We start from the raw sequence: 16,110 nt of genomic DNA on the forward strand, positions 1-16,110 counted from the left end.
CTCTCTTGAGGCTGGGAGGGGATGTTTCAGGCCAGCCCGGGCTATGCAGTGAAATCGCCCCCTCCCTTCATTTAAAAAATTATATCAGATTAAGTTTTTTTCATTCAATTTGTGGAAGAATTGTAATAGACATCTTTGAATTCCTGAGAGAAAATAAAAGTGAACGGAGTGTGTGTGTGTGGGGGGGGAAATACAGGTTTAGGATTTTATTCTTAATCATGTTCACAAATATGTCCATATATTTGCAAATAGTTATATACGTACGTATGTTTATCACCGAGTATAATCTTATTAAAACATTTTTGATGGTGAGGTTAGCATTGATAGAATATTTTAACATATTGCTTATCGGTATTTCCTGACTTTTTACATAAGGCAAGTGGATTCCTCTTTAAGAGTCTCATTTGAAAGTGACGGGTGAGGAATGGAATTAATAGGTAGTACTTTCTTTTACTGACAAAAATGTACGCAGATGTACTATCCTGACCTGACCTAGGGTTTTGGGTGTTGGGTAGGGCAGAATCCCTGAGAAAACCACGGGGAAAAAAACGGGAGATGCGGCAGTGCGCAGGCGCAGGATCTTTAGGGCGGGAGTAAGACCTGTCATAGGACAGCCTCGGTAGCCAATTAAAGGCCAGCGTCAGAGGCTTCTTCCTGAGAAGGCAACCGGAACTTGTGCTTCCGCTGCGCTGAGGAAAGTCGCTACCGGAAAAGCAAGCGCTGAGGTGAGCGGGCCGCCGCGCTTGGCGACCGCAGCCTAAGCTTCTCTCTCCGCCCCCGTGGCTGCGTCTCCCTGAGCGTGTAGCGCCGAGGCTCGGCGCGGGGCATCCTGGGAATCCCGGGCTCGCGTGCCACCCCCCCGCCCCCCGCGTCGCTCCGCGGAGCCTCCCCGAGGCCGAAGGTGAGCCGCGTGCGGGAAGAGCCGGACTCGGGAGGCCCGAGTTCTCGTCCCCACGCCGACGGCTTTTGAACCGCCGTGGCCGTAGCCAGGACTGAGCCCCGTCGCCATCGGTAAAATGAGAAGGGCCACTTGGGACGGCGGGGGCTGGCGGGAGGGGCGCGAGAACTCCGAGCAGATCCCGATTCCCCATTTAGCAGACTTGCAGAGGGGTCCCAGGTACAGGGGACAAAGTGAAACTTGCGACGCTTTCCCCCCTCCAAAGCAAACACTAGAAAGTGTGGGTTTTGCTAGTGCTTGTCAATTACGACCTCCAGCGGCTTTGAAAAGTTCAGTTTAAACCGGTGATGGGCGGATCCCGTCCCGTGGCAGGCTGTGCTCTGGAGGCTTCGCGACTTAGTGAAGCTCGGGCATTTGTACTTTGGCGCAAAAAAACTAGCAAACCCGGGAGTAAGAATTCCCGTTGCACCATTTGCCACGCTTTTGATCTGATGTACCCAGTTTTGCACGTTGGGGATTGCCTTTCTTGTTTCTATAATGAGGCTCAGTGTCGGCTTGCTATGGTGGCCAGAGAATATTCGTGTTTTAGGACTATACTGAAGTACTTAGGGGAAGAGGAGTGAAAGAAAAGAAGTGAATGGGGTGGGTGTATGTGTGTGAGTGTGACCAAACAGTCGGAAACCTGAAGAGTTTGAAGAGGCTACCCTCAGATTTAACGTATTCTAGGTGTGAACAACCCGTGTGTTACTGGCCCCGGTTGATGTTGGAAGGTGGTGTATGCTGAACTCAGATCAGTGCGAAAAAGCACTCGGGAATCTCCTCCTTGGATAATACACTTAAACTCAGATTGGAATAAGCAGAGGTTATTTTGACCATATATGTTGCAGTGTTGGGGTTTATGTATTTAGAAAGGTTATAGAATGCTAATGTGTTGATAAAACTGTACTATACTCTTAAGATGGGGCTTCCTCCAGAAACCTTGGATAATAATAGAAGTTTGAAATTTAACAGTGCTTTGGGTTTGTTTGTTTTTTTGTCAAAATGTTAGAGTTTTAAGTGTTTGGTTTTGGAAACTAGTGTGCAATAGGAAGCAAAGGTGATTGTGATCGGAGATTGGTAAACACCATATGTAGTTTCACTGTGGGAAAGAGTAATAAATAAGACATATGACATTTGCGTGTGTTTTTTTCCCAGAGTAGGTTCCCACATGCATCTACCAAAAAAAAAAAATCAAAGTTGAAAATTAGTATATCATGTGCCATACAAAAGCTCCCCAAATAAAGACCCTCTTCTCTTAGTTTTTCGAATATATATTTTGTTTTTTGAGAATTTTATGACACACATTGCCTACCCACTCCTTCCCCACTGATACCCTGCAGACCATCACCGTGTCTCATTCCCAACTTCATGTACTTTTAAAATATTCACTAGTTTTTAAAGATCACTTTTGCTTTCTATTATACACTGTTTTCAAAACCAAACACTTAAAACATTTTGACAGCATTGTTAAATTTCAAACTTCTGCTATCCAAGATTTCTGGAGAAAGTCCCATCTTAAGTGTATGGTATCTTTACTTAGTCTGGACAACAAGCATGCCCTTTAACAGGTGATAGAGACTTGAAGAGATTGAAATAATTGTAAGGTTTCCAAATGACACTGCTTTGTGTTCTCAGAATTTCCTTCATAGTCCAAGTTTGCACAGCTCTGGGTATATTTTTGGTTGCTAGAGATTGTTTCACTGCTCGCATTGCAGTGGCTGTGATGACTGCAGAATTTAGGTCTGATTCAGATAAGCAACAAGCTATCTGATGCAAGCCTGCAGGCTTCTGGGTGAATGGTCAGTCAGTCTCTAGGATGGAGCAGGCCGTGGGATCAGAGCAGGTACTGTGAAGAGGATGTAGGACCGGGACAGTCAGTGACTAAGTAGGTTTACATGGGAAAAAGCAACACATTTCCATGTAAGGTGATTCTGCGGTGAAAATGAACTTGCCAGTGTCCACTATCAGTTACAGAACCTGCCTTCATACTTGACAAGTCTTTGGAGCCGGGTGGTGGTGGCACACGCCTTTAATCCCAGCACTCAGGTGGCAGAGGCAGGCGGATCTCTGTGAGTTCCAGGCCAGCCTAGTTTACAAGAGCTATTTCCAGGATAGGCTCCAAAGCCAACAGAAGTCTTTGGAATGTAGTTTTCTGCCCTAGTCCATAAACCTAACTAGTTCTTGTCAGTTCATCCATGAAACCACAGCTTTGCTTTATTTTTTCTTCCTCCTTTGCCAGGATCACCTGTCCTCTAGGGCGAAATTAATTAGCACACCTCTTGTCTTGACTGCCTAACAAGATCTCAATTTTCAAGGCATACTTACCATCAGGAAGCTTGAAGATAGTGTGGTCTGAATTCACAGTGAACTTCTGAACATCGAAGTTGTGTTGACCAGGCTGCCTGGTCGTAGGTTGGTAACTTTTTTTCCTCATCAGTGAAGCTTCATGATAAAGTGACATATGTCACAAGAGCCCCCTCCCCCAGCACCCCTTTATTTTCAGTATACTTCACCCAGGTCTGTCTTTGAGAAATTGACAGGTGCTAGGGGTCTTTTGTGCCTTGGAAGTTCTTTCTCTTTTTCTCTCGATGTCATTACTGTAATTGTGGGTGTCTGCCTTCTGCTGGAATGGTGTGGTCTCTGGATGTCTCTGCTGCACAGGTGGTGGCAACAGGAGATCCTAGGCACAAAGCAGAAACAACACCCTGCATATCCATCTGTAGGCTGTTATCTTTCTTTTGCCTCAGCAGACACCCAGCTGATGTGGGGCTGCCACAGCTTCCAGTTCCCTCAGATTGTCTTTATAGATGAGAAAGTGTAACTTTTGTTTGTTTAACTGCCGTTGAAAGCATCAAGGACATAAAGGAAAATATAAGGCTGTTAACATGATCTTTAATTAGGAAATAATTGATAGCCAGTCCCTTTTTTAATGTTAATTTTAAAATCCAAGATCATCTTGTCTTGGACTCTGTCCTGTCAGAGGTAAGAACATACTTGGAAGTCACTTATGGGGATTGGGATGGTGTTTTATAGTTCTGTTCTGAATCTGTGTTTTGTTTCTTTAGGTTCTTGATTGTCTACGATGGGTGAGCCACAGCAAGTGAGTGCGCTTCCACCACCACCAATGCAGTACATCAAGGAATACACAGATGAAAATATTCAGGAAGGCTTAGCTCCCAAGCCTCCCCCTCCGATTAAAGACAGTTACATGATGTTTGGCAACCAGTTCCAATGTGATGATCTCATCATTCGCCCTTTGGAAAGTCAGGGCATCGAACGGCTTCATCCTATGCAGTTTGATCACAAGAAAGAACTGAGAAAACTCAATATGTCTATACTGATTAATTTCTTGGACCTTTTAGATATCTTAATAAGGAGCCCTGGGAGTATAAAACGAGAAGAGAAGCTAGAAGATCTTAAGCTGCTTTTTGTCCACGTGCACCATCTTATAAATGAGTATCGACCCCACCAAGCGAGAGAGACCTTGAGAGTCATGATGGAGGTCCAGAAACGTCAACGTCTGGAAACAGCAGAGAGGTTTCAGAAACACCTGGAACGAGTAATCGAAATGATTCAGAATTGCCTTGCTTCTTTGCCTGATGATTTGCCCCATTCAGAAGCAGGGATGAGAGTTAAAACTGAGCCCATGGATACTGATGATAGCAGCAATTGTACTGGACAGAATGAACAACAAAGAGAGAATTCAGGTCACAAAAGGGACCAGATTATAGAAAAAGATGCTGCCTTATGTCTCCTAGTTGATGAAATGAATGAAAGACCATGAAGAGTATTTTTTTCTTTTAGTGAGTAACATCATATATTAGTTTATTTTCTCTTGGGCTGTCTTAAGAGGTATAACTAAAAATATAAAGGGACTTTTTTCTCAGTTGAAATGCTGTAGGTGGTAATTTGACAGTAAGCATAGGCAAGCAAGTATATTTGAGTAATGACCATAAAAAAGCAGAATGTTTGCTATTGTGTGGGATAGTCCTATTTTTGGAGTTGGAATAAAAATTTGAAGTAATAACGAACTGTAATTCTTGGGGAAAAAAGTTATTCGCTTTAAGACTAATAAAGGGCATCAAACGGTACATAAGAAATTATAAAATGTTTAGACTTCTTCCAAAACAATACAGAAGCTTTATTTTCCTGTTGACTATTCAAACTCTGCATCGCAGCTTTTTTTCCTCCTCGTGTTCCATAGAATATTTGTTAGGGGCTCTCCCTTCCCCCAGTCAGGTAATCAGTCTAGTCACTAAGTTCATTTGTTCACTTTAGTCATTAAGATAGCTGTGTGCTAACTATACATTTCCTTGCCTCCCCGTTCCCTCCCCCCATATCTCTGTCCATGTAAGTGTGAGTGCAGTGCCCACAGAGGCTAAAAGGGAGTTGACTTTGGGAGCTGGAGTGAAGGTGGTTGTAAGCCATTTCTGTGGATGCTGAGAACCAAACTGATATTGTTCAGGAGCAGTACATACTTGGGCCACTGAACCGTCTCTCCAGCCCCTACATTAGCCCTTTAAAGCTGATCTCAGGTCTTAAGTCTGGAAAAAAAAACACAAACTGCTAAATGTTTACCAAATGTTCTTGTTTTCATTTGAGTTACATTGCTGAGATGTAGCTGACTGGCCACGTACCACGTTTTCCCACACAGGGCTGTTAATCTGTGTGAGGCCATGTGACTATTCTAGTCTACTTAAGATGACAAAAGTTAAGTTTGAGTCCTTGCTTTGAATGACAAAGGTCTTTTCATCAGCTGTATTTCTTAACTAATTTGATTTTATGTGAACAAGAGAAATCTTTGGAGGATTTTCATTTATTTATTTATGCACTTTCTTCTGACTCTTCAACCAAAGTCTTAAGAGGGTAGCCTTGTTATCAAAGGCTGCCTGCCTGTTGCTCTCTTAATGTGGGCTAGTGATTTTCAGAATGTAACTGGACCTGTAACATAACTTCTCTTGGGGTCCTATTAGAAATGCAAAGTCTTTCATGCCACACCTGAACCAGAATCCCTTGAAATGTCATGAACTAGCCTTTCGTGTGATTCTGATGTAACCTCAAAATGAAAGCCCACCCATAGATGTAATACATTTGGTTTCCCAGGTAACCACTTAGAATTTCTCTCTCAGCCTCAGCTTTGAGCAAAAGGATTTTTTCTGTCAAGGTCGTATTAGTCCTGGAGCTGGCAAAGCTCAGTTTAAAATGGTTATGGTCCAGTTCTATGAGAACTCTATATTCTTGGCCTTCATAGATGGATATAGGCTTTCCTCAAGTAGATACCGCTATTAAGCAGCTGTTCTCAGTCTCGGCTGTTTTTTTGTTGTTTTATTTTCTGGTATGTGTTTGGTAAGATCGTATCTTAGTCACTTGGCCGTTATAGCACCCTCAGAAGAGTCATAGCCTACACAACACCTTGCCCACATTGTCTCCTTTTGCAAATATGTATAGTATGTTGGTAGCACTGTTCTGATCACATACAAGTTATCCACAGCCAACCCATTTTCATTCATAGATAAGGAAGTAGAGGCTCAGAGAACTTGACTTAACCAAGATCACAAAAATAAATGACAGAATTGGGTTAAAAAATAGGTATTCTGTGCTGGGCAGTAGTGGCACACTGTCTTCTCTTATTTAGAGGCACCATGTCCAGACAACTTTTATAAATAAAACATTTAGTTGGAGTGGCTTACAGTTAAGAGGTTCAGTCTGTTATCATGGCCAGACATGGGAGCATGCAGGCAGACATGGTTCTGGAGAAGTAGCTGAGAGTCCTACATCTTGCAAGCAACAGGAAGTGGTCTGAGACACTGGGTAGTATCTTGAGCATAGGAAGCCTCAAAGCCTGCCCCCCACAGTGACACATTTCCTCTATCAAGGCTATACCTCCTAATGCCACTCCCTATGAGATTATGGGGGCCAGTTATGTTCAAATTACCACATGCATGCCTTTGATCCCAGCACTCAGGAGGCAGAGGCAGGTGGATCTTTGTGAGTTCGAAGCCAGCCTCATCTACAAAGCAAGTACCAGGACTGCCAGGGCTATTATACAGAGAAACCCTGCCTTGAAAAATAAAGTAGGTATTTTGTTTCATAGCCACAGCACTGGACTTGGGTCTGTCCTCCAGTCTACTGTTAAGTCATATGTAAAGAGGCTATTCCAGTTTTATACTCCTGAAATCCATGCTTTTAAATACCTCAGACTACGGAGGAAACATTTGTAGATTCAGAGAGGCTTACTTTGAACATCCTAAGGCATGTATTGGTTAAGACATCTGTATCCTGAGATGTTCTTCAGACGCAAGAAAGTTGACGCTTAAAGTTTATGGTTTCTTTGGGCTGGAGACCATGTTGGGTAAGACGCTGGCAAAAGTGGTTTTTTTGTTGTTTTTTTTTTTTTTCCATTTTTCATTTTCTTTCTTTCTTGCTTCCTTGTCCTCATTGGTGGTAAACTTACTGTAAGCCCAGTTAATAGGCGTTGAGGACCATCCAGCTTGTTTCATATACTTGAGTGCTATGGCGTGACAGCAGTCATAGACAGCAGGTAAATGAAAGCACTCTGTTCTAATCCAACTTTTATATATGAACAGTAGGAATAAAATAAGGACACTGAAATTTGAATTTCATTTACTTAAGCGTTTTCTGAAGTGTTTTGAGTTTTTGGACCACTTAAATGTAAAATTCTACTCTATGTGGGTTTAACATCAGACAGTAGGTTCAATTTGGCTGGTGGGATTTATTTTATATCTCAAAGTATCATCACAGAGATAGTAATGTAGGGCCAGTCGGATGACTCAGTTGGTAAAGGTGCTTGCTCAGAATTTGTTGAGGGAGAGAATGGACTCTGGGACTCTAACTTCTACATACGTCACATATACTGATAGTAGTAATAAATAGACTACAGAAATAATGTCCAAAAGGAAAAACAAACCATAGAGTGGTGTAGACACCTTTAATCCCAGCACTCTGGGGAGTCAGTCAGGCAGATAGCAGAGTTCAAGGCCAACTTGGTCTCAGAATGAGTTCCAGGACAGCCAACGCTACACAGAGAAACCAACAACAAACAAAAAAGATAAAGTAATCTTTATAGCTACAGTGTATTACGCAGTAGTACTTAAAAAGCTGTGGACATGAGCTACTATCCTCCCCACTACTCTCTTTTTAAAAGTTTTACTTTGTTTATTTTTCATAATTTGAGACAGGGTCTTCCTAGGTAGCCCTGGCTGACCTGGAACACACTATGTAGACCAGGCTGGCCTCAGACTTTTCAGGGCTCTCGCTGCTTCAGCCTCCTGAGTGTTTGTGTTACAGGCAGGTGTCACCACACTCAACTTCTGTTTATGTTTTTCATTTGGAAATACTTGCATATATTTACAGAGGAGAGTATACTTCCACACAAGCGTGCTCTCTCTGCTGTTTGTCTTCCGCAAACTATTAACATTGACCATTGAAGGTTTAATTTTTTTTTTTCATTGAAGGTTTAAGATCAGGCTTCATGCTGTAATGTGACGATGCTACCAATAAGTGGCAGTCTTACAGCGAGGACCAAAATGAAACCTAGAGGCACTGTGTGTGAACTGCTCACTTAACTCTCATTCAGAAGTGTATTAGGCCTTTACATCTCATTGATATCTGTTGAATCAGAGATGGCTGTTGAAACACTCATAATGCAGCTGGGAGTATTGGCTAACACCTGGGATCTCAGTCTGGAGGGTGAAGCGGGTAAGAGGGTGGATTTCCAGACTACCTTGCAAGGCCTACCTTGCAAGACTTTATCTCAAAAAGCAAAGTACAACACACACAAAAGCCACCCCCCAACAAACAAAAACAACCTTTGAGTTTTAGAATTTGGGCTCTACCAACTGCGTATCATTGATTTGACTTACTAGTGTCTGGAAACCCATTTTCATTGACTTTGGTAGTCACAGTAGTTATCCCAGAGTATAATGCTGACTGTGAAAGACAACACTCACCCTAATTTCTTTTGAAACCGATTTGACCCCAAGAAATAATACTCGGGCAAACTAGGCATGTGTGCAGAGCATTTGATCTGAAAGGGCCTGTTGGATACCCCAGAGGCTAGGTGGTGCTTGAGCCTGGGGCTGTTGGGGGGTGGGGAACAAAAAATAAAAGGAAAGCACAAATAATAGAAGCAAAAAAGGGACATTATTATAGACATAGGTAGTAAGTAACAAAAGATGGATAACGTTAATGCATTAAAAATTTAGGGAAAGTGGGCAGATTATTAGGAAATTATCAGTATTGATAGAAAACCCCAATAATTCTCTAAGGATGAAGAAAAATGAACCAAATGTGAAGATCTTACAGAGAATGTTTCAAGTTCAGATAGCTTCTGTTGCAAACAAGCCTGGTAAACATTGCCAGTATAAACAGACCACCACCACGTGTACTTGTGTGTATACAGAAAGAATAAGACAGCTTTAATTTTTTGCAGACTGTGAAGAGGATAGGAAAGCAAAACGTTTCCCAATTTTTATAAAGCGAGTATAAGCAAAATATTATACTGAGACCTGCAATATGTTTTTTTTTTTCAAAAAGAATGTTTATGACCAATTTATACTTAACTGAAGAATGCAGAATAGGGAATTAATGGAGACTGCCAAATAATGGATTTAGGAAGAAAAATCACTTTTCACAATAGGTGTGAAAGGCATCTTTGAAATTTAGTATCCGTTCATAAAAAAGAAAAACAGCTTGCATATCAAGAATAGAAGGAAATTTCCTTAATATAATAAACAGTAGCTCTTAAAAACAGAAAACAAAATGAAAACCTATAGCATGTTTTATACCCAAGGTGATATCTTGAGACCTTTTCTTTGAGAACAGAACTAAAATAAGAATGCCTGCTATCAAAGCTTTAAGTCCGTACTAAATTCCCTAACCAGCAAAGGACAAAAAGTATTGAAAAGGAAAGAACTAAGCTTTCACTACATAACAGAAAATAATCCTCAGCATAAACAATTTTATATAATCAAAAGATAATGGATTTGCAAACATTTAATTGTTGCAGAAATGTTTTAAAAGGTTGCAGAAATCAAAAAATACATTTTACTTCGGTATTTGATCAACCAAAATAAAAATTAAATGATGCTATGTAAAATAGCTTCAATAATATGGAACACCTAGAAAAAACATCTAGAAACAAATTCTTATAGAGAATACATCTTATTAAGATAATTTAAAAAAATCAACCTAGTCGATTGATTTATAATAGTATAAATCAAGCCAAAACATGTTTGTGGATTGGACCACCGAGCTTGTAAAGAGGCCAAATTTGTCCTGATTTCATTTGTAGCTTTACTACAAGTTAATAATTTTCTACCATACTCTAACATTTAATAAACTGATTCTAGGCTTTATTGAAAGGATCCAGAGAGCCATACTTGGCCCTTCATGGAGAATAAAGAAAAGGATTTCCCCTGATACCAGCGTCTATCACCGTGCTAAGGCCATGAAAGGAAAATGTTGCGTTGACAGAAAGAGAAATAGGACAATGGGGACAGAAACCCATGTCAGTATATCACGATGAAGCACCGGGGAGAGGACGGGACGAGGTGAGGGAAAAGGCTGGAATTTCAGTAGAAGGGGTTGGAATAGAACATGCAAAACTCAGCTCCAGGAGAATTAAAGATTTACCTACAAAACATACTAATTTTTTTTTGAAGCAAAAGTTATTTATGCCTTAATTAAAAATGGAATCACATTTGGGAGAGATGACTCAGCAAGCAAAGGTGCTCTCCCCTAAACCTGACTACCTGAATTCAATACCTAGGCCCCATATGGTGTAAAAAGAGAGCTACCTCCTAAAAGTTGTCCTCAGACTTTAATGTGTCGGGTGAGCCCAACTGGACCAAGAAGCCAGCTGGCTTTAAGATGCTTCAGGCCCCCGTCTTTGCTCCCTTTCATATTAGTCAAGTTTTTGAACTAATATAGGCAAATATTTTTTAAACCTCTGAATAAGAGAAGAAATACTACAATAAAATACAAAAACGTACGATTCACAAGAGAAAAGATTGGTCTGTTCCATTACAACAAAATTAAATTATGTTCAGGAGATGGAGATATGTCTCAGCAGTTAAAAGCACGTGTTGGACTAGAGGATCCTGGTTCGGTTCCCAGCACCAACATGGGCTGACAAACATCTGTAACTCCAGTTCCAGGGGATCTAATACCTTCTGACCTCTGCAGGTACTAGGCATGTACAAAGTGCGCATGCATATGTGCAGGCAAATCACACATACACAAATCTGAAAGAGGGAGGGAGATCGAGAGAGAGAGAGAGAGAGAGAGAGAGAGAGAGAGATCCCAAATGATACGCTGAAATGCTACAGCATGGGGAAAAATATTTGCAACAGATGAAATCAGTAGAGGAATGACATTGAAAAGTTATAGATTATTTGTATTAATATGAGACAGAAACCCAACAGACTGGGTAAAGGACTTGAACAAGTATTTCTCTAAAATTAAATTCAAACTCTGTATAAACAAGAGGTGCCGGTTAGTCACTAGGGACATATAAGATAAAGTCATATGACATGTTCCCACATTCTTACCAGTTTTTGAAAAACCATAGAAATCAAAACCACAAACAAAAAAGCCAATTCTGGGAATACCACAGCTCAAAAAGATCTGTATTTTTTTTTTTTTTTCTTTTTCTTCTTGAGACAGGGTACTTGCTTTGTAACCCAGCCTGTCCTCAAATTGTGTTCCTTCTTCAATCTCCCTGTTTGGATTACAGGTGTGCACTATGCCACCCAGCAAAATATATTCCATATGCTGTTGGTGAGAATCTGGGAAGCTAACTGAACGCTATCTAACAAGATTCCAGGGCTTTGTGCCCTCTGATCTATTAACTCTACTTTTACAAAGGCGTTCCAAAAACTTGTGAATATCAGCATTATTCTATTCTCACATTATTAAGTGAGAATGTCCCGCGTGGCAGTGTGTGTCACTGAAATGAAAACAAAACATGGAAAGCAGAAGGGACAACAACTCTTTTGAGAAGCCCACACCCGTGTTCAGGAGTGTGCCTTAGTTTCATCCTGAACACATTTCATATCTTAACCCTAGCACTTAAAACCTATTAAACCCTTTTGCTAAACACCCAACTGTACTTAAGAAAAAAAAAACAAATAGAATGCCCCCATCTGCCTAGCCTAGGTCCTGTGCCGACAGACCCCAGCTGCTTTCAACCTTGATTAGAGAAGCATCTTTTACAGTGGGCAGTGGTCAAATGGATGATGTAGAATGATCAGGATGCTGAGCGTGAGACTGAGTCTCAGCTGGAAACAGGACATTTATATTAACAACTTCACCCTCCCACCCCAGGATCAGAGACAGTGGGAAGACGGGAGGAGTGTTGTGTGCAGGGTGCTGTCTTCTGGACCTGAGATAGCAGTGTAATCGTGAATTCTCAGCATCAGTGGGTACGTGTTAAAAGACCTACACAAGATCAAGCCAACCACAATCGCCGCAGAGATGAGGTAGACAGTCTCAGTTCCCACTCATCACAGAGTAGTCTTTGGCAGTTGGTAACTGAGAGAGGAACTATCAGCTTTGCAGAAGATGTGATCACTGGTAAGTTTTCCATGTTCCGGTGGATGACCTCACACCCATGCAGATAAAAACAGCACTAACTTGGCTTAATGGCTTATCAAACAAAACAGAAGCTCCCTGAAGTTGGGAAGGAGGCTTGTTGAAGATATGAGGAAGATGGAAGGGGAAAAAGGGGAACAGATATAATATTATTTCTTGTATACTTGTATGAAATTCTCAAAAATGAAGGAAAACAAGGAAATGGACAATTTGAGCTATATCCATTCCCAGAAAAACTTTTCAATAACAACTACAAGGACACAAATAGTCAGGGAGAATCTTACAGATAAGCTGTCCAGTTAAATAGGTGGCAAAACACCACAGTTCACATGGTTTCATTCATAAATTGTTGAAAACCACAAAGAGCTATATGCATAAATTTGAGAATCATACATAAGCAGTGAAGTTTTTAAAAAGATGGAGAGGGGACAGGTAGTGTGTACAGTCTGTGGAGTGATAGTGTAGCATGCTAAAAGCCCTGGGTTTGATCCCCAGTGTTGGGTTTAGTGGTGCATATTTGTAATCTAAGCCCTGCAGAAGTGGAGAAAAGAGAAGTTCAAAGTCATTTTAGGATACATAGAGTGTTAGAGGCCAGCCTGGGATACATAAAACTGCAAAACAAGCAAAAAAAAAAAAAAAACTTTATCACGACAAAATTGCATTGCAATACCAAGCATAATACCTACTTAGAGAAGCAAAATGTTGCGGTCAGGAAAGAACAGATGAGTTGGAGTTAGGCTTCAAATGGGCTTTAGCAGAGTGGCTGTATTTTTTAATCCAGATTTGCTTGAATATTGCTTTATAAGTATTGCATAGTCCATACATTTGTGTTTATGCAGCATTCTATTATAGTTTCCATTAAACAAATTTTAAACCTTAAAGCCATATTGTGAAACCATCTCCCAGCCCTTTTATTGGAAAGCTATTGTCTGACAAGAAGATTTTGACAAAGACATGGAGTATTAGAAGGATTCTTGCTGCCAATGAACACGTAAGGGGGATTAGGCACTTTGGAAAGCAGCTAAGCGTGGTCTTGTAAAGAGGATGTCTTTGATCAGAGAAGAATGTGCGCATGGAGCAGGGATGAAGACAGGAAGTAGTAAGATGAGATGAAAGCCTAAAAGGTACCTCACCAGGACTGACTGGTGGTGAGTGTGTCTGTGAACTCAAGAGCAGAGCTTAGCTGTCTGACCCTGGGAAACTGTCAGTGAGCTGGCAGAAAGAAGAGAGCCGTATCGGAGAGCAGTATAAAGGGCAAGCCATACCACTTCCCATCTGCACGGCTTCTGTGGGCAGTAGCGGGATCTCCATTTTCAAGATGAGACTAGACAGGATTTTCCACAGTGAGTCACAGCTCAGCAGAACATTCTCGCTGGTGGACGCTTTTCATCCTTTGCAGCTGCATGGCTGGAGCCTGCGGGAGCTGGTGAGGGGCGTTCTCTTCACGGCGTTCTCCTCTCCGTGATGAGGACATTGGCCGTTTCAGAGAGGATCTGACTTCTCGTAGACCAGTGAATGTGGCAGCTGAGAAGACGACTGGTCCTCACTGGGCCACTGTTTTCTGTGCTTGTGCATAAAGAACGCCGGAGAGGGTGCTAAGTACTCTTGTATATGCTTGAATGTGACCGAAAGCTTAAACTCTCTATCATCCGTTCATAATTATCAGATATAAAAACTCTACATCATCTCCTTAATTTTGTTAAGTTCAAGTCCTTATGAAGCACACACTTCATTCTCTTTTATAAAGAACAAGAATACATAATTTGTTTTGTTTTGTTTTTATTGTTTTTGAGTCATGGTCTCTTGTGTACTAGACTGGCCTTGCATTCTTGATACTCCTTTCTCTACTTCATAAGTTCTGGAATTCCAAGCTTGGTTATTGGGATAAAACCCAGGACTTCATCTATGCCAGGGAAGCAGTTTACCAACCTAGCTATGTCTCTAGTCCAAGATCCACACTTATTTGGAAAGACGGTCATATTAGTATCTGTCCTTGTTGGTGCAATAAATTACCCAACGAAAAACAACTTGAAGGAGAGAGTTTATTTTTGCTCAGTTTGAGGCTACAATCCAATACTTTTTTTTTTGAGATATGTGGCATATCACCATTATCTCCAGCTAGCCCACATGCAGCAAGACACGGAAGCTTCTTACTCCTGCCCAACCATAACACAGGACCTACAGGCCAGTCTCTCCCTTTTCTCTCTGTCTCTCTGTAGCTTCTGATAACTTCCACTTTATTCTCAGTTTCCACTGTCAATATTGTAAGGGTCTACCTATGAAAGAGAGATGCAGCATTTACCATTCTATGCCCGGCTTATTTCACTTAGCACAATGATCTCCAACCCCATGCACAGCACTGCAATTGGCAGGGTTTTAGCATTCCATGGTGTATACATATCACACTTTTTTCATCCATCAACTGATAGATATTTAGGCTGTTTCCACTTCTTAGTTCTTGTGAAGAGTTTTGGAATAATAAGGGTGTGCATATGTCTCTATGAATTATCCATTGCATTTCCCTTGAGTGTATACCCAGTAGTGGAATAACTGGATCATAGAGTAGCTCTCTTTCAGCTTTTAAGGAACCTCCGTGCTTTCTTCTGTAAGGTTGTACTCATTCACTTTCCCGCCAACAGTGTGCAAAGGTCCTCCCCCCCACCCCCCATGAGCATCGCTTAGTAGTTTTTAAATAGCTATAGTGAGATGCTATCTCTTTGTGATTTTGACTGGCATTTCTCTCATCAATGTATTGGACTTTTTTTTTCATTTTTTTTTTTTTGTGTTTTCTCTTGAGATGTGTCTTTTTAGATCTGTTGCCAATCTTCAATTTGGATTATTTGGGAGAAAAGGTTGCTGTTGGGCTTTTAGAGTTCACAGTATATTCTGGAATCAGTCTCTTACTAGGTGTAGAGTTTACAAATATTATAGATCATTCTGTAGGTTGTTTCTTCACTCTGTTGATTTTGCCCTTTGTTGTATAGACAACTTTTAGGTTTAGATACACTCCCATTTGTCTATTTTTGCTTTTGTTTTCTATGACTTTAGGGTCTTAACTAAATTTTTTTCCATTATTATTTCAAATATCCTAAAGCTTTTGTTCTAAGGCTTCCTCCCTCCCTCCCTCCCTCCTTCTCTCCCTCTCTCTCTCTCTCTGTGTATTTCTATGTAAATCTTAGATTTGTTTTTTTCTAGTCCTGTCAAGAATTCCATTGCCATTTTGATAGGGTTCCATTAACCTGAATTAGTATGAACATATAACAACAGTATTGATTCTTCCAATCCAACTTATCAGTGTTTCATAATTTTTATTATAGAGATATTTCACCGCTGTGGTTAAATTTATTCTGAGATACTTATTCACTTATCTGTTTTGTAGCTATAAATGAGATTTCTTTCTTTAAATTATTTTTTATTTGAGACAGGTTGTCCTCAGACTTCATATGAGGTCAAGGATAACTTGAACATTTGATCCTCTTGCCTCTATCTCCCAAGTTCTGGGATTACAGGTGTGTAATTTTTTGGTGGCACTGAGTATCAAACCCAGAGCTTCAAACTTT

General features: G+C 40.9%; 1 protein-coding gene across 5 annotated transcripts; it reads left to right on the top strand.

Moving 5' to 3' along the window:
* Positions 1-695: 695 nt before the first annotated feature.
* On the top strand, positions 696-5,277 carry Med7 (mediator complex subunit 7). Of its 5 annotated transcripts, XM_057775005.1 has the most exons (3): positions 700-1,011; positions 3,177-3,349; positions 4,003-5,276. In XM_057775005.1, exon 3 carries the CDS (start codon positions 4,020-4,022, stop codon positions 4,719-4,721), a length of 702 nt encoding a protein of 233 aa, XP_057630988.1. In that variant the 5' UTR covers positions 700-1,011; positions 3,177-3,349; positions 4,003-4,019; the 3' UTR covers positions 4,722-5,276. The 5 variants fall into 5 exon arrangements, with proteins under 5 accessions (XP_057630993.1, XP_057630988.1, XP_057630990.1 ...); XM_057775010.1 differs by lacking the exon at positions 3,177-3,349 and having other exon boundaries at positions 696-725; positions 4,003-5,277; XM_057775007.1 differs by lacking the exon at positions 3,177-3,349 and having other exon boundaries at positions 700-901; positions 4,003-5,277.
* Positions 5,278-16,110: the final 10,833 nt, after the last annotated feature.

This window comes from Chionomys nivalis, chromosome 7 (assembly GCF_950005125.1).
Source record: "Chionomys nivalis chromosome 7, mChiNiv1.1, whole genome shotgun sequence".
In the NCBI taxonomy this organism is placed as follows: Eukaryota; Metazoa; Chordata; class Mammalia; order Rodentia; family Cricetidae; genus Chionomys; species Chionomys nivalis.